The 26,978-nt window shown below is 39.4% G+C and overlaps 2 protein-coding genes and 1 pseudogene across 2 annotated transcripts; all 3 read right to left on the bottom strand.

Annotated features, from left to right (window-relative positions):
• Positions 1-5,044: 5,044 nt before the first annotated feature.
• On the bottom strand, positions 5,045-10,760 carry aire (autoimmune regulator). Its single transcript, XM_038719374.1, has 13 exons — positions 10,614-10,760; positions 10,098-10,272; positions 9,504-9,650; positions 9,249-9,314; positions 9,037-9,171; positions 8,818-8,948; positions 8,596-8,735; positions 8,375-8,444; positions 7,880-8,002; positions 7,594-7,715; positions 6,926-7,001; positions 6,682-6,780; positions 5,045-5,829 (listed from the first exon to the last, which is right to left on the bottom strand). The coding sequence occupies exons 1-13, from the start codon at positions 10,758-10,760 to the stop codon at positions 5,749-5,751; spliced, it is 1,512 nt and encodes a 503-aa protein (XP_038575302.1). The 3' UTR covers positions 5,045-5,748.
• A 1,791-nt stretch (positions 10,761-12,551) lies between these two features.
• Positions 12,552-20,630, bottom strand: rab6bb (RAB6B, member RAS oncogene family b). Its single transcript, XM_038718051.1, has 8 exons — positions 20,438-20,630; positions 18,517-18,575; positions 17,787-17,840; positions 17,222-17,327; positions 16,981-17,092; positions 16,717-16,810; positions 15,579-15,645; positions 12,552-14,007 (listed from the first exon to the last, which is right to left on the bottom strand). Exons 1-8 carry the CDS (start codon positions 20,505-20,507, stop codon positions 13,943-13,945), a joined length of 627 nt encoding a protein of 208 aa, XP_038573979.1. The 5' UTR covers positions 20,508-20,630; the 3' UTR covers positions 12,552-13,942.
• A 1,029-nt stretch (positions 20,631-21,659) lies between these two features.
• On the bottom strand, positions 21,660-24,917 carry LOC119902975 (annotated as a pseudogene).
• Between the last annotated feature and the right edge of the window lie 2,061 nt (positions 24,918-26,978).

Here is a 26,978-nt window from a genome sequence, read left to right as displayed (position 1 = left end):
AAAGGTGATCATATGTTTTGTAGATAAAATGTTGATAATCTGTGGAATTAACTAGTAGCTGCAGCTGTCAAATAAATGTAGTGGAGTTAAAAGTACAGTATTTTCCTCTGAAGCATACAATGGAAATTCTCAAATACAGTAAGGTATGAGTACCTCAGAATTGTTCTTAAGTGAAGTACTTGAGTAAATGTACATTTAAAAGTAGTCAAAAGTCCCCAGAGGAGGCCATCAAAAGTAGACAGATTATCAAAAGTTCATCTGTACTGTACATTTTCCTCGTGCTCCGTATAGGTTTTGTGCCATATCATTTATTTGGGTTGGAAATAGTGGCATTGTTCTGATGCAATCTAGCTAATTCCCGCTTCTTTAAAAAGAAACTTTCCTCTTATCACACTGTGATGGCTGCTTCAGAATCAGTGAAATGCTGTAAAGTTTAACTGACACTGTTTTAATGCATCAGGCACAGATGGATGCCACCTAGCGGTGTTTTTTTCCTTTTGAAAAGAAAGAGAGAGAGAGCTGTTGGGATGTTTTATCAGTTTTTCCATGTGGTCTCTCATGTGGCAACTAGAACCAGGAGGAAGCTGTGTGAAAATAAAGCAGGATTCGTGATTGAAACCTGCACAATAAAGGAAATTATGTAATCAGATTTATTTTGATGCAAAATACCCCCCTCAGCCAGAATGAACTGGAGAATGAGAAAAATCATTAGGACTGTAATTTGGACACAAATTGAAGACACCAATTTTTGTCAGATTTATTATTCTCATTGCATGACATATTCTTTGAGTTTTTCCCTCATGTGGCAAAGAAAACTAGTTTTCTCTCTGTCAGTGATGTTTTTTCCCCCTGCAAGGACACAGAGTCCTCGAGTATGCGGAGTGTTTCATGAGCCATTTAGAAAGTGGATTCATAAACAAACAGAGAGACACATGCACAGATACACGCACGCTGGAAACGCGCATGTTTCTCATCCTCTGTTTTGGGCCTGTAGGCGCTGGGACCCATGGCAACCAAATACCGAGGGGAGAAAAATCTGTGTGCTGCCTGGCCGGGCTCCATCCCTCTGGCAGTCATGCAAAAACTCTTGAATCCCATGACAAAAACAACATTCCACATCTAAGTGATAGTCTTCGATGAATTCCTGTTCAACAGAGGCATTTCTCAGCGTGCATACCTCATCGTACTGAAACCATCTGGTGTAATGTATGAATGTGAATTCTTCTGCATGTCCACACAGCGAGGAGGTCTTTCTGCACACATGTGGGAGTATGCATTGTTTTCTTTTCCCCCCAATGTAGATAATTGTGTATGTGTGTGTTTATTTGCCATGATGAGACACTGATTTCCTCTGAGATTTAACAGCCTGTGTCCTCATCTCAAACTATCTCCTCCAACAATTTTCATCAGTTATCCTGTCAGTCAGACAATGAAGTGCTGGATGTTCCAAAACTCTCTAATTGAAAACAAATCTGAAATCATTCTTTTATGTTCCTCCAAAGTTTATCCCTATTTAAAAATAAAGAAAAATCTTGTCTCACTGTCTACAAATGTCAAATCTGCAGCCAGAAACCTGGGTGTGATTTTTGACAGTGAAAGTTTCAAAAGTTGTTCAATCATGTTTTTATCAACTGAGGAGCGTCTCAATATATTTTCAAGAAGGTCATTCATTCTTTTATACCATCTCGGTTAGATTATTGTAATTGATTGTATTCAGGGTGAAGCCAAAACTCCTTCAGCTGGTACAAAACCCAGCTTCATGGTTTAGAGCTCAGTTACAGTGGGGAGAACAAGTATTTGATACACTGCTGATTTTGCTGATTTTCCTACTTACAAAACATGTAGAGGTCTGTAATTTTTATCATTTTTATCAGGTACACTTCAACTGTAAGCGACGGAATCTAAAAAAAAAATCCAGAAAATCACATTGTATGATTTTTAAATAATTAATTTGCATTTTATTTCATGACATAAGTATTTGATCATCTACCAACCAGTAAGAACTCCGGCTCTCACAGACCTGTTAGTTCTTCTTTAAGAAGCCCTCCTGTTCTCCACTCATTACCTGTATAAAAGACACCTGTCCACACACTCAATCAAACAGACTCCAACCTCTCCACAATGGCCAAGACCAGAGAGCTGTGTAAGGACATCAGGGATAAAATTGTAGACATGGGCTACAGGACAAAAGGCAAGCAGCTTGGTGAGAAGGCAACAACTGTTGGCGCAATTATTAGAAAATGGAAGAAGTTCAAGATGACAGTCAATCTCCCTCTGTCTGGGGCTCCATGCAAGATCTCACCTCGTGGGGCATCAATGATCATGAGGAAGGTGAGGGATCAGCCCAGAACTACACGGCAGGACCTGGTCAATGACCTGAAGAGAGCTGGGACCACAGTCTCAACAAAAAAATTAGTAACACACTACACCATCATGGATTCAAATCCTGCAGCGCACGCAAGGTCCCCCTGCTTGACTCAGGATTGTACATTGCTCACGATGTGCTTACTTATACAATAATACATAATATAAAACACAATATTAAAATAATAATAAAATAAAATCAGACACAAACTACTGAATGCACAACACTAATATAGACACTATGAACAAAACAAAATAGACATATTGACAAATAGTGCAGTGATCAGAGTGCAAAGGATGCAAAAGTATACTATTCTCATTATGTACATGTTGAAGGTGGATATGATATACAGGTACACATACACATACATGCATACATGTACACATGTACACAGTGTGATGGAGCAAAAAATAAATAAGACCTATGACCTTATGACCTGAGGTAGGTGTATTGGTATACAGTATATACAATATGACATAGTATGAACAGCACTGAAATAGAGAATGGTGAATAAATAAATAATAAGTGGAAACCAGTAAACAGGTGCTGATTAGAGACAGAGTTACTGGGTTATTGCACAGGAATTGTTCCTGACACTGTGAGTCAGAAATCAGCTGTTCATCAGAGTGATGGTTTGTGGGAAGAAACCGCTTCTGTGTCTGTTGGTTTTGGCGTACAGTGCTCTGTAGCGCCTACCAGAGGGGAGGAGCTGGAACAGGTTGTGTCCGGGGTGAGGTGGATCTGCAGTGATGTTTCTGCCCGTTTCCTGACTCTGGAAATGTATAAGTCCTTAATGGAGGGCAGGTTGGCACCGATTATTTTTTCTGCAGTCCTGACTGTCCGTTGTAGTCTACTCCTGTCCTTTTTGGACCATGACTACAGATGTCAGGGCGACAGGTCTGTAGTCATTTAGTCCAGAGATGGAGGATTTTTTTGGGACCGGGATGATTGTGGAGCGTTTGAAGCAGCTCCAGCTCACAGCTCCAGTGATTTGTTGAAGATCTGAGTGAAGATGGGGGCCAGCTGGTTCGCACAGATTTTCAGGCACGATGGTGAGACACCGTCAGGTCCAGGAGCCTTCCTGATCTTCTGCTTTTGGAAGAGGTGGCTCATGTCCTCTTCACAGATCTTGAGTGCAGGTGAGAGGTCAGAGGGGGAAGGTGACTGTTTGAAGATGGCATTGGAGTAGGGGAGAGGTGTGACTGGGCTTTTCAAACCTACAATAGAAACCATTTCTGCAAAGGGGACAGGACGACTGCACTGTATTGAAGGGAGGATGGATGGGACCATGTATAGTGAGATCTTGGCCAACAACCCCCTTCCCTCAGTCAGAGCATTGAAGATGGGTCGTGGCTGGGTCTTCCAGCATGACAACGACCCGAAACACACAGCCAGGGCAACTAAAGAGTGGCTCCGTAAGAAGCATCTCAAGGTCCTGGAGTGGTCTAGCCAGTTTCTAGACCTGAACCCAATAGAAAATCTTTGCTGAAAGTCCGTATTGCTCAGCAACAGCCCCGAAACCTGAAGGATCTGGAGAAGGTCTGTATGGAGGAGTGGGCCAAAATCCCTGCTGCAGTGTGTCCAAACCTGGTCAAGTTCTGATATATCAAATACTTAGGTCATGCATTAAAATGCAAATTAATTATTTCAAAATCATACAATTTTATTTTTTGGATTTTTGTTTTAGATTCCGTCTCTCACAGTTGAAGTGTACCTATGATAATAATTACAGACCTCTACATGCTTTGTAAGTAGGAAAACCTGCAAAATCAGCAGTGTATCAAATACTTGTTGAATTGCTGCCAGCTATGAGCCGGAGCACAGCCTCAGATCCTCATGCAGGGTGCTGCTGGTCATACTTCAAGACTAAAGGTGATCAGGTTTTTGCACTCTGGACCCCTCAGCTCTGAATGTCCTGCCTGAAAACCTGAGGCTGCAGAATCAGTGACATCTTTTAAATCACTTCTCAAGTCATATATTTTTAGCTTTGTATTAATGCTAGCTCACTGTTTTATTTCCCACACGTCTTATCTGTTTTTTATTATTATTATTGTTGTTGTTAATGAGTATGATTGTATTTACCTCATTGTAGTCCTGAAATATTTTAATCCTGGTTCAACCATGTAAAGATTCAACCATGTAAACCATGTAAACTTTGCTTGTGCTGTATACATAAAGTTTATTTAATTTTTATTATTTTTATTTTAATTTTAATTACTTTCCTCATGAAAACACTGCTAAGACAATACATTTATGTATCACTGGGTTTCCAGGGTGACAGTGGTGGGATAATGATGACCTTAAAAAAATGTTAGGAAAAGTTTGGCCAAGGCCCACTGCCAGCGTTTCATCAGTTTTGATCACACGTCCTACACAATGAGTCCTATTCAGCCATGGTGTGAGAGCGGGAGGATGTTTGGAAGTCTTGTAAAAAAACAAAAAATGCTCCACCTTCACAATGTCCTTTGTTCTTACAAAAAATAGGTATAAGCATAACAGCAACATTGGATTGCCAACCAGGTAAAGCAGGCAACCCAAGGTCTTTCGGGCCCCATCAATAGGTTTTGGTAATGGCAAATTTATACCACTTAAGTTCAGTATCAAGTAAAACATATCCTGCAATTTTGCTGCGTTGTCTTGCAGAAGGACAGATGTCGAAATCTAGTTTTAAGAGTTTTATTATTTTTGTTTATACAGTGCTCACATGGTGCATGTTCCTAAATGAAATTGTGTTCAGTAAAAGTTCTGCAAACTAACACAAATGAAGAATTATTCCAGCGTAGGATTGCTAAATGCATTGGACTTAATGTGAACATGGAGGTAACAGGGTACATATATATTGCACAGAGGGCAGGGGACAGAGAGTCAGAAGGGACCTGCTAATTTACACATTACAATAGACACTCAAACATTTCAAAAACATAGTTGATTTAAGTGTCTGATTTAAATTTGCTGTGTGCTGGTGTGAAATGTGGCTAAGCTAAGTAGTAGAGACATTTTGCATTACTCATCTTTGCATAATGTTATAAAAAACTGAACAAATTCACAGTTTTAATTCCAATCCAATGCAACGTGAACCAAAATGGTGTGTTTTAGAGTAAAAGCCTCTGTGATGAGTTCAGTTCTAATGTTTGAACACATTTTTTAAATTCTGTAGTTTAAAAAGATGCAATGTTTTTACTTTTATTATATAGAAATATTAAACCAAATAATCCCATGTTCAATCTAAAATCAACCACTCCTAGACATTTACAGCATGTGTGCAGGTGCAGCATGAAACAAAAAAATAATTCAGTAATCTCTGTTAATTGTCTATGGTCATTTCATCATGGTTATGTATAACTGAACGCTCATGCATGAGTGCAGGGCTGATCGTCTGTCTGTTACTGGTAGCATCCTTGAGAGTCTGGAAGAGGCCGAGAGATGTTGTGGAAAGCCCACTGCAAGATGCCATCGATGGAGCCCTGCTCAGATACAGACAGCAGAGGAAAAGGATCAATTGTTGCACAAAAGGCTGAGTCCTTGTGACATCATTTGGCAAATGCGTATGATGTCAGTAACAACGATGATCTCTCACAGCAAAAATCAGATTATTACTGCAGTTATCATGTTTTACTACATCAGGTTATGATTTTAGTTTTGGGGAACATTTTCAACACATTTCCTCTAGGACTCAACAGATGCGGTGAATATGAGGCCGTAGAGTTACCCTAATCAGTCTACTCCTCATAATTGTAAATGTCCACCTCGTTAAGAGTTTATTGTTCTTTGAGAGCGAAATCTTTTTCACATCCAGAAAGCAGGTGTGAAGAAACACATATTGACATTATAGGTCATTACATAATACCAAGGTCCCTTAGTATTATTAGAAAACTTTCACACCTAAGAAATTAATTTAACTTTTTCTCTTCTTTCTTTTTCTTTTTCTTTTTTCTCTTTTTTGTAGTAGCATTTCTATCCCTGAGCATTTAGCTTCCTACCTCTCCAGGACAAGCTTTTGTTTACTTTAAACATTTCTACCTGATTATATGTACAAATATGTATATAACAATTAATAAATGAATGTGCAAACAAATAAAATGAAACATAAACACTACTACTGTTCAGCATAGCCGGACATCTCGTAAAAAACTAGAACTACAACACAAACAGCATCATGACACATCACTTGTTTGGACCTCAAGGCTGCATTTACGGTGACAACTCATACCTTGTATGTGTCGTAAGAAGTGCTGCGATTTGTGTCTGACATGGTCTTTTTTACTCATATTTGTCTACATGTGTGGTATCGACATATGTAACTGAGCCCCACTCACATCTCCCAGGATGGAGTCCAGTTCATCTTTATGGAGAATGGGCTCAGGGACAGAGGAGCTCTGATCATGACTGAGTATATTTTGAACCACTGGGGCGATCTGGTTACACACACACACACACACCCCACACACACACACCCAGGAGAGATTACAAGGATTACACTCCATCATATTCAGAAAATCAAGATGTATATATGATGTATCTCTATTTAAACATGTCCTTTTTGTACACAGATGTGCAGACACACCTGTAAGGATCAGTCTCCTTCTCTGCAGAGCTGCCCCAGGGCCTGGAGCAGGACAAGCATATGGATCTCCCTCTATAGCAAACACAAGGGATACTGTGAGTTTTCTGTGGTGTGTAATGTTACTGTCAATCGATACGTTCCTCCCAACACTCAAAAGGATTACAGAGGAAGAGGTTCAGACCACTTCAGATGGTAAACTAAACTGTTTAGATGGAACATCTATGTAAAACATATTATCCAATGATTTTCTTTTTGTATCATGTGACAACACGCAAAAAGCACACAGAGATTTCTCATAAATTGAACACACAGAGATCATCACATGTATTTACCAAGGTTTCATTTGTCATCTGAATCTCTGGTAGCATTCTGTAAAATCATTGATCTCCACAGTATACATTATACCCTGCTGCTGCTGTCCAATTACAACCCATTAGTCACCATTAGCTAGATATGACCACCGTAAGCACATACCCTTAATGCACATTGGTGATCAATACTAATGTCAACAGGAAGTTCTTCAAAATATGTGCACACTGAAGCTGATGTTAGGATTTGTGAAGTTAAATGGGAAGTATATACATGTCATCTCCTGATGATGTCTCATTATGAGTCTAACACCAGATAATACAGTGGAAGGAGAAGTGGGCAGTGGACGTCTTACTTGGAGAAGTGGCAGTGTGCGTGGAAATACTTAAAACACTGGAGGCAGTGAGTCAGGTCTGCTCCTGCTAAATGACAAACGCCACACACCTCCCTCAAGTTGACCATCTCTCCACCTGAGCACTGGAAACACATTTTATATATTTTAGCAGCAAGAAGCAGTGACACAAAATGAAAAATGAGCAAAAAAAGCGAAGCTTTCATTCAACCAGTGCCACAAAATTGGAGATAAAAAAACAGGTGCAAATGGAATAAAATAAAGGCTGCACCAAGCATCAAGTCTCTACCTGATGTCTGCCACTGGGCCCGTTCATAGAAGCCGTGGCACTGGTGAGGGACGAGGCTGACAGCGAGGAGAAGAAGGAGACGGAGGAGATGGAATTACTGCTGCTCGTGTTTGTTTGCTGAGGCTGGGCAATGAGCGGCTGTGTGATATAAAAAGATTAGGACTATATCATGACAAGAACTCAGCTTTTCAGACTTGACTGTTCAAATTGTCAGATCATGAGGATTTAAAGAGGAGGGGAGCGACGTCTGCCAGCATTTACAGTTATAGACATGAAAATAACTGGAAAGGTGAGGTTTTCTTCAGGAAGCAGATTATTAACCAGTCACCATTGTAACTCCGGTAAATCATAGATCAATCATCAAAGTAGCTATTATAATCTGAAATGATTTGATCATGACATGCAGAGATTTTCACATAAAAAACAAAACAAAACATACAATTTGTATAATATATGTACATTTCCTTTTGTAATGATATATCTTCAGACACTTACTTGTAAAGGTAGTTGGGGTTTCTCTCTTTTTACTGTGTTGCCAGAGCACCGCTCACACTGCCAAGGTCCACTACAGTTTAAAAATGTAATTCTTTTCAAGCAACAGTTTAAATAATAAAGTGCCCCATAACAGACAAGCATGCTAACATATTGAAAAAATTACACACAGATAGGTAGAAAGACAGACAGACAGACAGGGATTTAAAGCTTTCATTTTTCACCTTGGTATAGATGTGAGTGGAGGGTCGAGGCAGGTCAGATGAAAAGCTCGAGGACAGCCATCACAACAAATCAGCTCCCCTCCGTCCCTACACACTGCACACTCATCATCATTATAGTGAACCTGCACACTCAGAGATACAGAACATATAAATATGAACATGTACAAATTTACACAAATTCAAAAGGAATGAGGTGTAACTGTGAATGAGTGGAACCTCTACCATGCCTGTGGTTGTCTCCACCTTGTGGTGAAATGTGTTCTCAGCAGCTTTGGATTTGGACTCTCCATTTATCTCTGACTGACCACAAGAGTGAAAGTCCCCAACAACTTTTATACACTTTCTGGCAGTTCCTGTTGAATAACAAAGACTTTTAAAATACTTTTCATAAAGGACAAGCTCTAATTCCTATATTACACAGATACCCACCCAGTGGCTTACTATCTGAGCCAACCACCTGCTTGATACGGATCTTCTCTCTGGCTTCATGGCTGACTGGCGGCTCAGTTGAGGCGGCAGAGGAGGAGGAAGACAGGGCGACTGGTCTCTGGACCGAGGAGGACTGCACCTGAACACCTGTGACAGAACAATTGTTAAACGTGTCTGCAGTATTAGAGTGTAGTCTGTATATATTTTAACATATGATTGATTACTATTTCCAGGTGGTAGCTGGGGGGCTGGAGCTTCAGTCTTCACTCTGTACAGTCTCACTTTACCCCCTGGAAAAAAACATAGAACAACACATTCTAATCCTCAAATAAGTTGTTTTATTATTATTATTATTTTTTTATTATTATATTATTATTATTTATTTAGACAGTGCAAAAATATCTCTGAATGAGCCGCAGTGGCCACTTTAATATTGTTAGAAGACAGAGTCCAAAGAGATTTATTATGGAAAACATAACCTGGTCCATTGCTTGTCTTGGCATGATACTGTGGATGCTTATTGTGTGAATTGGTCCCTCTGTCTTCGTGGCTCCTCTTCTTGATTTGAGGTGTTTTGTTGCCTCCAGAGGATCTCTTCTCACTTCTAGAGCCTGCAGCATCCCGCTCTGTCAACAAAATGTCAGCAAATAACAAATAGCTCTAAATCGTTGAAGTTGTAGATGAAGAACTGATAGACAAGGACTGGGACAGGTAATACTAGCTTCTACTTCTACTACTTCTGTAACATATTTAAAATAACAACAGTTCTATTTTGAAATTAAATCTCAGTCTGCTCTTGATCTCACAACACACTAATGTGTCATGCTAAAGATTATCAATTTGTAGATTTCTGTACCATGTAGGTTCTTCTGCTGGTTTCCAGATATTATATGTGCTTTACCTGACTTTAGTAGTAGATTTTTTTTACAATCAACTTTGTTGAAAAGTCAATTAAATAAGAGATTACCTATATATAAGGATATATACAATGGACACTACCCTTCCCAGAATAAACAGACAAACCTACTACAAACATTGGACAAATATTTTGGTGAACCTTGAGCGTTACATACTCGAGTGCAGGTTAGTGAGCAGTGACCGCAGCTTGGGGTAGCTGTCCAGGTTGTAGTCTTTGGACAAGTTGCTCCAGAAAGCCTGGATGGTGGATCTGCTCTGCTCCAGGACCCAGGACAGGAGCGAATATGTGGCCTTGTGGATCCCTTCTCGGCCTTCCTTCTCCAGAGTGTCCTATAAAAACAGCAAGAGTTACATTAACTCTGCAGTCTCAATAGAACGGTATATTCCTGCAAATACATTTTATAATCTAAAAAGTTCAGGATTAAATGGAAATGAGCAACAATGCCTCCAGATGGGACAGATCTATGTCAAATTAATTGGAATTACGTTGAGGACAACAAGGGAATAATTAAATACATTTATCAATTTGTTATGACCTTGTGTCAGTATGTTTTCAGTGTTTGATGGCTGAACAAAATGCAAGACGCTTGTAATTAAAATGGAAAAACAAGTGAAAACTGCTGACATTTCCAATCAAGATAGATAGATAGATACAATAGTTTCTTTCTTACCTTTAGTAATTGGTCAGTGATGATGTTTTTGTCTGCCAAACCATAGACGAGAGGGAAAGGGTCGTCTACAGCCATAGCAATATCAGTCCGCAACTCCCTTAGCAGGGAGCGAAGGTCTGTGTCCCTAAAAGCTGTCACTCTGGACATGATCTGCTTTGTGTGTAAATGAGATCTAAAGTGACTCGGACTTGAGATCATACATAACAATGTATTTTGGATGGAAGAGGTGTGTCCTTCTTAGGGAAGGAAATATTGTACTTGTGTTTCATGCCGACTGATATGTGGGAAATCTTTTTTTGTCTTTTTAAAAAAATACAACCCAATGTGTCGGCTTTGAATCTATGTACGTATATAGTATATGTCATTATCTACAATCATGCATATGAGCAACACTGATAAAATTAATTCTGATTGGCTGAGATCTTCAGAAACTCAGCATTGAAGGTTTTCACCCTTCTAGTGAGGCCACCCTCGTTCATCTGTCCACTAACAGCACTAACTGTCTCCGTCTGCCTGTTGACCCTCAGGGGGATCGAATGACATGCTGTCCATCTAGGGGAATACCTGTCCTCTTACATCAGGAGAGCTAAGAGTAAGCGACCTGACTCGTCACAGTGACAGTTTCCTTTTTAAAAGGTTCTTTCCACCTCAACTTCCCCTTAACTATCAGGTTTTCAGACACCACAGGGAGCTCAGGATTAGTGCGACAATAATGACAACAGGCAGGAGAAAATTAACTCTGTAAACAATTCACTGATTGAAAGATTGATTGAAAGGTTTGTTTATTTCTAAGTTCTCAGCCCATTTTCCTCAGATGCTGTTAGAATCCACTCTTTTCTTAAAATATCTCTTTAAAAGCCTTTTCTGCCCATTTGGAAACTGTTTGGGACAGGTGTCATCATTTGGGCTACTTTTTGTACACTTTGGGCCATTTCCACCAACGAAAACTATATATTCCAATAAATCCTCACCTCCACAGATCCAAGTAGTATCATTGAGTTGACAGGACACTGAGTTCAGTAGGCTCAGCTCGACACGGAGTGACAAAAAACTGGTGACCATCAACCAAATGTCATTTTGGTTGATTATCATTTTAAGTTGAAACTTTTCCAATTATTATTTTGTCATAGATTTGTGATTAAAGACCTGTAAAAGATGAAATATGTCATATGAGTTACACATTAAATCTTATGTAACATTATTTGAAATACTTTTATGTTGTTGTAAGTTTTTTTTATTACCATTTCTTCATTATTGTAACTGTAGTTTTGAGTTTGCCCTGATAACACAGAAGACTGGAGGGACTTTTATGATGATTGGGCATGTTTTAGGCTATGATTGGGCTACTCTTTGTCAGTCCAGTATGGCATAAAAAGGTTTAACAAAGAACCACAGGGTTCTCTCCCCCAAGTCAAAGAACCTCTTGCAACATAATGCAACCCTTTTATGTTTAAGGATTTCTTATGAATTGCTTGCTACTATAGAGAAAAGCTATTATCTGTAGACAGTCTGCAGTAGCCTTACCCAGTTTTGGCCAACCCAGGTTGGTGGCACATTTTTGTTTGGCAGCAGAGGTTTAGAGAGAGGTTACCTTTGAAGAGAGCCAGGCTTGCTGTTTCCCTCTGTTTAATGAAGCTTATCATCTGAGGCTAAAGCTTCATTAAACAGACAGTGTTAAGGACCTCCTCATCTAACTCTTTGCAAGAAAAGCAAGACAATGTACTTCCCAAAATGTTAAATATTCTTTTTAGTATTTGTCTTTCATTAAACAAAAGACATGCAAATGTCAAACTATACTCTGAGTTGACTTATTAGATTTCAGTTGAGGCTAGCCTAGCAACTAAAAATGTTAAGCTCTTTGTGATGTAAACGTAATTTAAATGTGGGTCACCAAGCAGCACAAAGAAAAGTAATGTAAAAAGAAAAAGCTCCACCAGCATGCTTTCTCTTTTTATTTCAAGAAAGCAGCTCGGCTAATGTGTGGCACAAGCTAACATTAGCCATACTAAGCAGCAGGATGCTCTGTGGGTTATGCCTCATTTTACTAACATTAGCTAACTTATATGTTTTAAAAATGAGGTGTGAAGACAGTTATAAACATACTCCTTATGAAAGTATAGCCTATGTCATGGATTACACTAAATTACTGTACACAACATTACTGTACTAAAATGGATAAGCGTAACCATTTCACTCCAAACCCTTATGTAACATTATACCAAAACCTGCCCTCTTTTTTGATTGTAAATGCTAAGGGATGTAAAACTGTGTGTAAGAATTAACATTCTTAGACTGTATATAAAGATTCAGTCAGTAAGATTAAATAGAGTAGACCATTTTGCTACCAGGTAGATGTTGATGGTTAGGAGAGTGAAGCCCTTTAATTTGTAATTTATTAATCATTAAACATTATTACATTATTCATACTGGTGAACAAGGACCACTTCTACAGAAGGACGTTCACAACATACATATTACATTATTATATACAGTGCAGTGCAGTGCATTACAGTGGATCGTTACATGTGTATTACCGGGATGGAGGGATGGGGAGACTGGAAGGAGAGAGGGTTAGAGGAAAGGAGGAAAAGGAGAGTAGTGGTTAGAGGGAAGGGGAGTTGTGATATTAAGTTGTGTTTTTATTTCTTCTTTTTTTTTTTTTAAACCACAGTACAGTTTGTTCTATAAAAGTTAAACCCATAGAGAGATAGAGTGCCACATTTTCACAGCTACTGTTAGGTGAACCTACTGGAAGTTGACTCTTGTGGGAATATCAAATGAGATACATTTTGTCATGAGATGCTAGAGAGATGCTATAAAACATTCTAAGATAGTCAACCTCCGTCCAGAGTGCGGAGACCCTGGAGGGCAGGCCAAAGGTCAAAGGTCAAAGATCAGATCAGCGTGCATGCGTGCTGCAGACATTCAGACGTGTTCGGCCATCTAGAAAAATGGCCTACTTCCCCATTACTTCTCCTTCTATGTGTAGGCATCATTTTTGGTGCTTTCCCTTTTTATATATAAAAAATACAAAACATAACAGCGAAAAGAATTCCATTTTTGTCCTTTTTCCAAAACTGTTTTTTGTTCGTTTTCATTTCAACATTTGTTTGTGTTTCTTTCCCTTTTCTCCTCCAGTCACTTACATATTGACAAAGTATACAATATTTTACAACTGAACAAGACTGAAAGATAACATTTGATTTGTCCAATCAGATACAAGGCCCACATTCCTATATCCAATTAGAAAAGTCAACTGGAAGCTAACCAGTAGTAAGCAACACAACAAGCCTATGGTGTGAAGGGAGCTGTCAGATTTCAGCTCTGCATTAACATGAGCACCCGCCCTCGGGGACAGTAGGCTCTGCTGGTTTGTCCAGCTTGATGTCGATCACTGGGAATTGTCCAGTTAAGGAAAAGTATATCAAATATCAGTCACAGTCAAATGAGTAATGTTACAGTGTAAATATTTTGTACATACAGGGTACAAATGAAATACTCACTATTACTACAATTATAATATACTGACTGTCACTGTACATAAAACAGAGAACAGCCGACACAAAATTCTTTACACTGTATGTTGTCCTATAAAATACAGATGCATTTGTTTCTGATATGTTTATGCTCCTAATAAGCAATCCTTTTTTCATTTTCAAACTTGTAGTCTTCAGACGAAACTGTCTCATAAGGACCTGTAAACAGACGTTGATGTGTAAAATCGGTGGAGTTCCCCTTTAATAATCAAACGATATGACAGGACAAAAAAGTCTGGTTCATTCTTTAACAGAAGTTTTGACCGTCAGCTAGATCTTACATCTTACAGCTTATCCTACTGTTTTGTTCCCAAGCAACAATAAATCTCACAATAATAGTAATAAAGGTGAAAAATTTTTTTAGTCACATTAAATAAACTTTTTACAATGTTAATACTGTCACATTTCTTTTGAATTGCTACCTGTAGTTACAAAACTGTAACCATTAACTCTTAAATAGACGGTAATTTAAAACTACTCAGTACGGTTTCTAGTCCCTCTCAAACACACTGTTGTTACCCCCTACCCTCTTACCCATTCTTGTGAGCTACTCCTATTGATGAAGAAGGTTTCAGGAAACTAATATGTCTTTAGTAGCAGCAAGATTTACTAAAGCCCAGGCAGGGAGAAAAATGGCATGAGTGAGAACAACCCAAATCTGAAGGATAAATCCTGGTGGGGACTAATTATCCTTCATTAAGGTTATTGTTCACTCACTTATACATGTGTGAAGATTCTTTTGGATATTGGTTCAAAACAAGCCACTATGCTTGCCTAAATTAACCAAGCCAGGCTGTCTCTCTCTCTGTAATCTTGACCATGGGATACGTAGCAGATGGACCACAGAGTTCGGCCTTATCAAGGCAGCTGCGTCAGTCAATCAACCAAACACACAGAGAGGAGAGAGAGTGGACGGAGGAGTTTGACTTATTGTTTTGGAGAGTGACAGGCTGTCACCTTTGCTTTACTTTAGCTCAGGAAATGATCCTAACGTCACCTGAGGAAACCCTGTGTGACATTACCCTTAAAGAAGGAGAAATCCTTCACATACTAAATGGTTAGAGTTAGTATAATCTAAAGCTGTTTTAAATTGTAAATGTTTTTCATGAATTAATTCACATTTATTGAGTACATCTCTTTTCCCTCACCTTCTTCAAACATCCATCCTCCATCACACATCCTCAGTGGATGTCACTTCCCAGACAGCCACTATGTGGTGCAGTACCTGTGCGTCCCGACTACCTTCCTGGCTCTGTGCATTTCCTCTCCATTAAGCAAAAAAGGTTTAATGGCTGATGCCTCGATAGACAGTAGGCTGGGCGGTCTGTTTGTACTAGCGCCAACTACCACTTAGAGATTAAAAATAAGATGCCTATTTCTTGGCTGTTTGGATCTCGGCACAGTGAATCACAGTGTCTGTAAAGGATACTGCCTTCAGGATTTGCATCGTCCAAGCTTTCCATTCCAGGTAGGGCTGCTGCAACTCGACGAAACAGCTAGGGGGAGAGAAAAAGAAGGAGGATAGAGATGAGAGGAGAGGAGAGAGAGTTAGGGATCAGGAAATGTGAAAAAAGATGTACAGAGAGGAGAAAAAGAGGGGGAGGGAAGACGAGAGCATGAGAGAGAGGACAGAAAAAGCAGGCGGGTTGAAAATGAAAATGTTGAAAAATGTGAATTACATTTGTCCTGTAAAGACTACAGCCCTTCTTTTATAAACAGAGTAAAGATCTTCTAATTGTAGGTGGAGCTGTCCTTTTTTTGCCTGACTTTGAACCTTGACATGTTTTGTTATTCAATTTTGAGCAACAATGGAGGGAAGTATTAACTGTAAGTAAACATAGCAGTACCACACTGTAAAAACTACTCCATTACAAGTAAAACATCCTGCAGTGAATTTGTTACTTTTGTAAATTTTTTATCTGCAGAATGATTTGAAATATATAAAATATAAAAAGTAAAAGTATTCAATGCCGAAAAATTGTCCCATAATTGTCCTACTATTCTATAATATGTATATATATTAGTATTACTGATATAAAGTGTAAAAAGCATTTCCTGTTTTAGTTAGTCTAGGTTGAGCTTATTTAAACAATTTATATACCATTTTATCTATTACAACGCATCATATTTTGTAACGTAGGCTAACATCTGTTTTCTTTGTAAAATTTGTAAAATCACTAGTAACTATTTGCTGTCTGATAAATGTAGCGGAATAAAAAAGTACAAAATCACCCTCTGGATTGAGTAGAAGCACAAAATGACATTAAATGGAAACACTACAAGTACCTCAAATTTGTACTTGAGTAAATGCACTTATTTAAATTCCAGCAATGTTTTTTCCAGGTTTGCAGTGTTCAGTTTATCCTTTCATCCTGCACCCATTATGGCTGGATATGCACACTATCCCCCTTCTGCAGACTATCCACCACACTCCTCCACATATTTTCCCAAAGATATTTTATTTTTTCACATTGGTGACACGATCACCATAGAGGGATGCACGCAGGAAATGGCAGAGAAGCTGACACCCAAAATGCTGTGAAATATGGTGAAACTGCAGGGATCACCTGTTTGACATTGCAGCCGGTCTTGGCACTGGTCTCGATGAACATGACGTTCAGCTCTTTGGCTCTCTGCTCTCCTTCCTCGATCATGATTTGCCTGCAGGAAAAATCAGGCCAGACTCATGACGTTGAACGCTAATTTATTCAGCACTGACAAGTTGCTTTTGGCAACGTGCTTTCTGCTCAGTTAACAGACTTTATGACTTAGACTACATTAACTGAAGCTAAGAGTTGCAGTCGATTATGAACTATCCCTAACATACTCACCTCTTCTCTTCCAGATCTGTTTTGTTGCCAACTAGCATGATGATGACATCACTTCCTCTCTCTGTCCTGACATCATCGATCCATTTGCAGGTCTGCTGGAATGAATTCACATCTGTGGAGACCAGACTCCTGTTTTATACTCCTTTTTTGTGTTAAAATCCCACACCAGTGCACCAGTGCTTCTGGTGAAGAACAAAACGTACAGGAAAACTAACAGTACAATTAGCAGATTGCTGCTCACTTGTAATGTCATAGACGACCACAGCTACTGTAGAGTCTCGTATGTAGCTGGGGATGAGGCTCCTGAAACGCTCCTGTCCAGCTGTATCCCACAGCTGCAGCCTTACCTGCATTTCACACACGCACGCACACACACATATACATACGGATGATGTTTCAAAATTAACCATCATACTACATGCAGCCTACACAGATGTAAGGCCTTGTAAGTACACATCCAAAGGGATAAGCCAGTATCAGCTTGTGTGCAGGCTGACAGAGCATAATATCCTGAAAAAGAAATAGTATTAATACTAGCTAATCCATTGGAAAGGTTTAAACTTCTTAAGGCTAGAGAAGCCAACTTGCCAAAGCTTTTACTAGCAGAAATAACCTTAGGATAATCGTGTTAGTCTGTTAAGAGAGCAGTAATTAAGCAAATCAAATCAAGGATTAGTGAAAACAGAGTGGAAATCGGGGCATTTCTTACACAGGATGTTGACTGGCTAAAATGAGTACAAACACATTCATTCATCTTTACATGTGTATCTACATGTGAATTTTAAATGACAATCAAGGCTTCCTACTGTTCGGTCTTCCAGGTACATTGTCTTTGATAGGAAGTCTATTCCAATGGTCGCCTGTGGTGGAGAAAGAACAAAAGAGGGGAAAGGTAATCAGAATAAGACTTTAAAAGTCTAGCAGATTGACTGTTGCCTAAATTAAGGAAAATACAAAACACTGTTAAGATAATAAAAAGGCACCGAAATTGAATTAGACTAAAAAACTAATTGCATTTTTATATCCCTCAGGGCTCAATCATTCAGACTTGTTGTGTACCTAACTTCTGTGGGAGGCAATGGAAAAAATCATCTCTATTCTCTTTTTAAGAGCTGTACTAACATTTCCTTCTGATAACTGCATTGAAAACAACAAATTAGGATATTTATGCAAACTTATTTTACATGGAACCTGATTGTAATTTGTATATCAAACAGGCATTTTTGGCTAAAAAGCTTTCATTGTAATATTATTCATTATTTAATCAGTCACTATTATACCAGAGAAGGCATAATATATTGTACTGTAGACCTACAGTATGATTAGTCCCATTTCCATATACTCAGATCTAACACTGGAGGACAATTAGTGACATTGTTTATAAAATATGTCTTCGACCCAGTGGTAATAGAGTTTATACAAGGAGAGCTCCTCACATATTGACCACAGCCAGTCGTCGTATCATGCAATAAATTTTTCTAAATAAGTTTCTATGTTTTCTGATCTTTTTGGTTCTGGATCTGGTCCGAGTCTCACCTGATATGTGTTGTCAAAACTGTCATACATGAATCTAGTGATGAGAGATGTTTTCCCCACTGGAAGAGAGAGCAGATAGGTTCATTTAAGTTTGGTGGTAGTTCAGATCATAAAAAACATCCAAACACATGGAAATAGTGAATACACAACAGAATCATAACATAATTACATGAAAATTGGGGTCCACTGGGTTCCTCAATGTGACAAAATGACAGTAAATATCAAAATGAAATGAAAACCAGTAAGGCAGCTCATGTACCTTGGAACAAAATGTGCCTGATAATTAAGCATACCCTCCACAACTGTTCTCACAAGAAAACATTTCCATATTTGAACAAAAATGGTCCAACGAATCTTAAAAATATACCCACAATTAGGCTTTTCTAAAGTTAATATCTGTAATGCAAACATCAGTGATAATTAATCAAGGGATAACCCCAAATTCATAATTTTCCCCCTTCTGAGACAAAAAAAAAATACATTTCATTATAAAGTAAGTAACCAAGTACTGTACATTTTATGTTTTATAGAGAAAGATCAGGAATTCAAAATATATAGAAATGGACTTTGAACAATTAGGAAAACAAAAGTTGTGTCCATAAATGCACAAGTCCGATAGACAGGTTTAAAACAATATTTAGCTGCCTTCATAAGCTGAATGGTGTCTTCTCAGAGGATCAAGCCTAGTGAGCTCAATTTTTATTTACATCCCACCCAGCTCCAATCTTTAGCACCATTTTACATCAGATCTACAGAGGAGGCCAGGACTGGTCCTGGGCTCTCATGTAGAGTCCTCTAATGCAGGCAGCATTAAGTCCTGAAGCCAGCGATGATGGGCAGTGGCCACAGCAGGCCTCGATTCAGCACCATGGACAGCAACATTGCAGTACAGGCCACACAAACACACAGGGAGGCTTGTAGTCGACATACAACCCTCTCATAGAAATGCAGCGCGCTAATACACACACACACACACACACACACACACATACGCATCACAGTGCAAGACACAAACACGGGTCAAGCTGTTGTCAAATTAGGCCTAATTATGTGTATCGTGCTGCTGTATTTTATGGGATATATGCTCCTCTGCACCCACTCTGGATGTCTGATGTCTGAACAGCTGCAGCTTCACAGCGCTAAACCATTATCGATCAGCTCATCCCGAATTTGTGCCATCACATGAAATTACACACACAGCCATTCCCACCCTGAATAGACGGATTATTGAATAAATAGTATAATGTTGTGGCGCTGTCAAGCCCCGTTTATATTTGATTATTTATGGAACCGAACTAGAGACTGCGAGGTTTAGAGATGCTATAGACATCGCCAGCCTAGGGTGTGTCCCGAACTGACACATGGGGGACTGTTTATTATATTCTCTATTTAAAAAAAACCCAGGAATGGTGGGAAAAGAAATAGGCCTATTAAGACACTGTCATGTACTAGAATAAAAGATTGTTATTGGGAAAAATAAACGATGTGAGTGAAATAAACCCGTTATCTGAAAACAAGCTGAGCATATTTGTCGGTCACTGCAGCACATCAAAACATCCGAATTCACATCGTCTGCTATGGTGCGTATGACAATTTGCGACAAAACGTTCCTCGTGGATATTCAACTTACAATTAGCAGCTTTTTTTTGTGATCATAATGGTTATATTTAATCCAAGGCCGCAATTTATAAGCAGGCGTTGTTTTTTCCGTCTTTCTCTTTTTTTTCTTCATGGCTTAATCAAATTGTCTACAGTCACAGATTGTGCCGAGAGGCGTCAAATGAACCAAAGGCAGCCAACACATCCTCTAGATTCAGCCACAACTTTCAAAATCAACAAGGATTACATACATGGCCTTCAACATATAGGCATGTTTGGCATTAGGGGAGGACGACCCAAACCTCCCCAAAAATTGACTCACCGCTCTGCTCTCCCAAAAATACGAGTTTAAATTTCCTCAGGGGGTTCCCCAAATCTCCTCCAGCTGACATGGTGGCAGATAAAAGCTCAACTTGGATTATTTTATATGTTCTTATCGCTCGGTGTCTCCTCCGTTGTGGGTGCGCAGGGGGATCCTCCTCTCCTCACAGAATGATGGGAATGCAGCTCAGCATCCTCCTGTTAGTTTAGGGAGCTTGTGCGCCTGCGCGACCTCACCTATTTCGAATCCGTCACCTTTCTATTAGAACTGAAACAAAAGTAAGTCTTTTTTATTTCTATGCCATGAATAGGTAAATAAATGTTTAGGTAAAACTAACACAGTACATTTACTCAAATAAACTTGTACTACTTCTACCCCTACCCCATTTTTAAGATACAATATAAAAATACGATGCATCATTAATGAAAATGCCCTCCGCTATATAAAGTGTGTAAAATTAGAGATGAAATGATTAGTTAATCGATAAGTCACTAAACTGGACTTTGTAGTGCAACACTTGACATCTGTGCAATATTCTCTCTTCTAATCCCTAATGTGCAATATTCTGTTTTAATACTTTGGTTTACTCTGTCACAATACTGTAGTTTTTAAGGATTTCTAATCCAGTCCACCACTACCAGTACTCATTATTATTACACTATTTATTCATTACTAGTATTCATCATTACACTTGTTAATACTGTAAAATACTGCACATATATACACTCTTTTTACATTTCTTATATTTCTACCAATTTTCTGTTATTATTTCGATTCCTTAATGCCTTGATGTACAAAGTGAGCAATTGTAACAAAAGATTGCCCCAAACTATGTCTCCATACCCTGGGTTTGTAATGCAGTCCAACCCATGATTACTTCAGCTAGCACATCATACAGCTGTCATAGTACTTGACCTGACATGATTAGCAAATTGACAAGTAAAATCAGTGGAGTGCCCCTTTAAGTGGCAATGACAATTTATAAGAATCCTCTGAGATTTTACCAGCTTAATACAGCCATCGAAGTGTATAAACTGTTTACTGTGGTCCTGCTGTCTGATTACAGAAATCTTTTAAAATTGAAATCGTATCATTTTGTGCAAAAAATGGGTGTGGAGGCGTTCGTGTTTCAGTGACTGGGATGTAAACAAACTAACTGTAATTACAAATTACGTTTGCAATAATATTGCATCAATAATGCAACAGTATAATAATGCCTCAACAGAATTTTATTCACCTACGGTCAGTTAACCAAAATAAAAACACAAAATGTCATAGTTTGGTGCAAAAATGTCATATTTAACATTAATGCTAATGTTCGAAATCAAACAGCTCTGCTTCCTTCTCTTTCCAAAAAGCAAAGCTGCGGTCAATATATTTACAAATGTCTTCGTTCATGAAACAGGAGAAGTCTGTGTCGCTGCCACACTCATCTGGAGTAGCAGTTTGAACTATAACTTTGGGTACAAGTCTAGAATCTGACAAAAGTAATGACGATGATGATGGCGATGGACAGTGGCATGGTTCGAGTCCCCAAAGAAGCGAACTTTGATGTCCTCAAAGCCGTCGCTCCACTGTCGCCTCCCAGCCTGGATTTCCTGTAGAACAGCCTTGTGGAAGTCCCTCACCAACTCCCAGGAGAAACTGCCGACGTGATCAAAGACCTCGAAGCACAGGAGGTGCCTCATCTTCCTCTCCTCGGGTGACAGATCTTGCTCTAAGATGTGGAAGTATCCCAGCATGAAGAGGTCAAGGGTCAAGCTATCGTGGCTCAATGCAACACCACCCACTTCTGGCAGGAATTGCTCTGGCGAGTGGGTTGCTTGAGGTGGTGGATTTTGTGAGAAGTTAGAGGACAAACAGGACTTTTGCACATCTTTGTGTTCTAGTTTATTCCTCCAGGAGTTTAGCATCTTGTCCACAGCTTGTCGTTGTTGGCAGAATTGAAACATGGAGTTGATTTTCTGTGGGGGCGATGCAGCTGTCACTCTCCCTGACACTGCTTCCTGTCCCCGTCTCTGCCTCTCTGCCCTCACTGAAATAGCATATGCAGATTTCTTCCAGTGGCTCAGGAACAGCACCACTATTCTCTCTTTCCTCAGGCTGGTAGTCTCCATCACAGGTGTAAGTTTTTTAGGAGGATCACAGTTGCTCACCTCACAGCTGAGGCCTGTGTTGGTGTTTTGGTTGTTTACTCCTGAACCTCTGAACACTACATGGCCTCCTTTCACAACCCCAGCAAAGGGATAAATTCCACCAATCTGACCTTCAAAGTTGGATCTGAGATTTTTGACCGACACCCCAGACTGTTGGATCTCCCTCTCCACCTTCTCCCTCTGTGCTCTGCTGTAGGTGTTAGTCTCCAGACGATGGCTAAAAGCTGATGCCATCCCTACGTGTGGAATCTTACATCCACTAGAGGTCTCACCATGTGCTGGCACTGTCTTTTGGTCCTCTTGCACCAATCCCTGACCTACATCAATCCCTAAACTATTCCTTAACCCCGGCAAACTCTTCATCTCCTCCATCATGCCATCCATTACCCTCTTCTCACCCCTTCTTCTGTGGTTTGGGTCAGATTCGCTACCAGCAGAGACATACTCTTAACAATCTCAGAGACACGATGGCACCACACCGGCAAAGTCAGTTGCATTTTCCCCTCCGCATCCATCTGTTGTAGGACCTCTTTGTTAAGGGAGATGTTCACGATTGGATCAGGTAAAATCGATCTCAGCTCCTCCGTCAGCCTGGTCAGCTCCAGCTCATAGGCCTGGCAGCGCTTCTGCAGTGAAACAGCCTCGATCTGCTGCTGCAGGTAGACCAGGTCATCCTCTGTTAGGAGCTCACCAAAGGGTCCCAAGACTGCGTTGTGGGCGCTGGAGTACTTCCAGCCATCCACTGGTCTGTAGCCATTAGTCATGTCCTGTTAGAGGGACGAAAAGAGATTTTTGCAAACAATCCTGAGAGATGATTTTGTTAAAGGAATAATTTCACATTTTGGTGATTAAGAGTTTGATAAGAAGACATGTTGCAGTCTTATGGGTATTATATGCTGGGCTTCCTGAGGTTGTGTCGTTATCACAAGGTTGGAAATTATTGCTCCCAGCCAAGAAATAGTCCAGAATATAACTCCCTAAAAAACTAAACACGCAATTTTTACACTTGTTTTTTGTACACGTATAGCCTTTGTGCTAAGCTAAGCTAACCAGCCGCTAGCGGAAGCTTCATATTGAACGGATGGACACGAGAGTGCTATCATTCTTCTCATCTAACTCTTGACTTTAGAGTGAAACAAACTATATACATTAAAAATATTTTTAAAAGGAAGCATTTGATCACCAGTCAGAAATTAAACAATTCAACAAGTTTAATTTAATCAACACTAAGGAAAATGGAAAACGGGACTTTACGAACCGCATTTCTTTTTCTGCATGTTTCTCATTATGTTTGTACAAGGTGTCTCTTTTGTGGCTTCTTAGCACAGACACCTGTTTGTTTTTTTCTTTGTGGTGAGTCTGTGCAATTTTACTGTACATTTCATTAGGCTGTATGTAGAAATTATTCTTTCACAAGACTTGAAAGCCTTGCCAGCATCAGAGCATTTTTATTTGGATATTATTCCTTCAACAATCACGTTTACTACTTTAAATGCACTTTCCCCCTTTGGTCATGTGTCCTGCTTAAGCTTCGTTCCTCACCCTGGTGGGCCCACCCCCTACTTTGAGAACCCCTAACTTAGCCAGTCTCTACTTCTTCTAATCCACCCAAATCTGATTATGTACACAGATTTGTGCTCATGCATACAATACAATTACACACAGCACTACAAACTCACACATAGCATGTACAGCACAGATGAGTACCTGTCTCCTCTGTTCCTCCTCGTCCTGCAGCCTGACCTGCAGCTGCCGCACCATCACCTGTCGTTTCCATTCGGCTATGGGCCGGCCGGCTTCATCGTGAGTGGGCACCAGGGAGTCGATGTCAGCCAGGATCACCTCGACGATTGGTACCTCCTCCGACAACTCCTCACTGTCAGGTTTCTGTCAGCATTCAACAATGTAAGACAGAGTGTCACTGCTAAACTCTGGAATGTGGAACTAGATTTGAGACAGGGCGTTAAAGCCATGCTAAGTTAACTAAACACAATATACTGTATATTAAAAAATTAGGAGTAAGTGAAAACACCTGCATGGGTGCTCAGGGCATTTAAAATGCATAAAGTGCATTGTTTTTTTAAGTGGAACAAACTTAACCGTAATATTAAATATTTTAGCCATAAACAGTACACTTTGTTTTTATACAGAAAATTGTTAATTATTCCCCATTTATCCTGTATGCAATTTCAGCCACATTGTATGTAAATGTTTGCTCTTTATACAGGGTTTATATTTAAGATCATTGCCAGTGGGCTCACCGTTTGTCCAGTAAGGACCGCAGTGAAGCCGGCCAGAGACTTAATAGACTTAATGTGGGACATCAGGGTGAGATCCCTTTCTGGAGGCTTCAGATGGAACGATGTCACCACTGTAAACAAACATAAGAAAGGCCAAAGGTCAACCAGTTATGTATAAAATAGAGTATATTTATGAGGTTTTAAATATTGTGGTTAGTGTTAGTTCACTTTCAGTTACAATGGTTCAGATAATCAATGTGTTCTTTACATTAAATAATCTGAAAAATGAAGACAACATCGAAAATGTATTTCCAGCACGTTTGAATGATGAATAAATAAATCAACAGTTACAGTTACAATCAAGCCTAGAATTCGTAACTAAGTAACATGACAACAATATTTACCCACAATGTATAATGATTGTAGTCACATTCCTAAATAATATATTAATGTATATGATGAAATGCAAATATGTGATCTTTCTGTTAATCACCTGAGGAGGCCACCTGCACGTGCTGGATGGAGCCTGCGGTGTGTTTTTTCAAAGTGACAGCAGGGGTCAGAGAGGAAGAGGTCACAGGAAGTGGGGAAGGGTGGCGAGGCAGGGGAAGCACCTCCTTCACTGGCTGCTGGACACACACACACACACACACACACACACACACACACACACACACACACAGCAGGTGTGAGCCATGCTTAAAGGGACAGTTCAACATATTTTCCCACTGACCCTGAATAGTATGTGCAAAGTGGTTTAATTTATTTGCTGATGTTTTGTGATTTGTGTAAGATCAACCCTTTGAAAATACAAGTCATCGGAATATAACATAGTTTTAAGCTTTTTCAATAATACAATACGAAAATTTCTTCTTTTTTATTCTTTTGATAGATCCAGTGATTCATGTTTGTTTGCATTGTTCATTCTTGTTTAAAGCATAGGAAGCTATACTATAATGAGAATCCTATACCATCTTTGTATAAATCAACTAGAAGTCTTTTTTATGAGAATTTCCCATGTCAGTGTTTAGCACTCGTTTTTTTTCTGTCATGTCCCTTTGGATGCTGTAAAACTTTGAGCCCTGCATAGGGTATGCGTCTGATTTTAGCCATATACCTCTTTTCACAGCCGATATTTTTGACCTGTCATAGCACAGGTGTAGCTGATAATATTAATAATGGATCCTGTTATTAGTTACACCTGTGTTTGACTGGTTAAAGTCTCCTACTGTCATTTCAGTCCCTGCACTGGTGATTGGTCACCTTGCTGTTCTCCATATTGGCTCTGCTCATTGACAGTGCGTAGTTTCAAAGCAGCAGGAGCTCCTCTTTCTGGAAATGACAACAAGAATAACAATATAAAGTAACAACAACCAGATGAAGTGAGCAAAAGAAAGACCCCCCGAAGAGAGAAATGTGACACAGGGCATCCATCACACAGCGGTGAGAATAAAATATTCCAAAGTAATTGTCTAAGAGACCCCGTTAATGGCACACACACACACACACACACACACACACACACAGCTCGTAGAAATTGGAATAAAAACAAGAAGTGGTGAAACAGGACCCAGATCTGTGAATGTAGCGTAGCCCACACAGAGTGCAGGAGAAAGTTTGTTAGAGATTGGAGAGACATGATATCCTGCCTCAGGTAACCTTACTTTTTCACAAGCTCCATGTCATTCAATAGCCTAAATACTACACGGACAATTACAAGGTTTGTCCCAATTAAATGAATACTACAGCATAAGAGGTCCGGTGTCTTGTTAGTGGTATTGCAAATGCTTTACGCACCATTACCATTATTTTGAAAGATTTAATGTTAAGCACATTTATCATGTAATACATTCATTCCATCTGTTATGAGGCTAGGGACAGCTTGCAACATATTTATTATTTTTATGTGCTTAATGCATTAGATTTAGTGCAATTTACTAAACTAATGTTTAAATTCCTCTGATTACAGGCAATGGTTTGCAATATATTAGCAACTAAAATAAAGAGGATATGAAGGTATCCTCACAAACTGTGTGTTATTTGTCTTACTTTGCCTATCTTTGCCACGACACTCTCAAAAGGAGATTTTATTTATTAGGCTTTGCTGATTATAGAAAGATCAAATTACCATGTCCCCTATCCAAA

This window comes from Micropterus salmoides, unplaced genomic scaffold, assembly GCF_014851395.1.
Source record: "Micropterus salmoides isolate LMB-PRFRI ecotype aquatic unplaced genomic scaffold, ASM1485139v1 Ms_hic_scaffold_14, whole genome shotgun sequence".
NCBI lineage: Eukaryota > Metazoa > Chordata > Actinopteri > Centrarchiformes > Centrarchidae > Micropterus > Micropterus salmoides.
The sequence above is the reverse complement of the archived record's forward strand: the minus strand, read 5'-3'. Positions and strand labels throughout refer to the sequence as shown.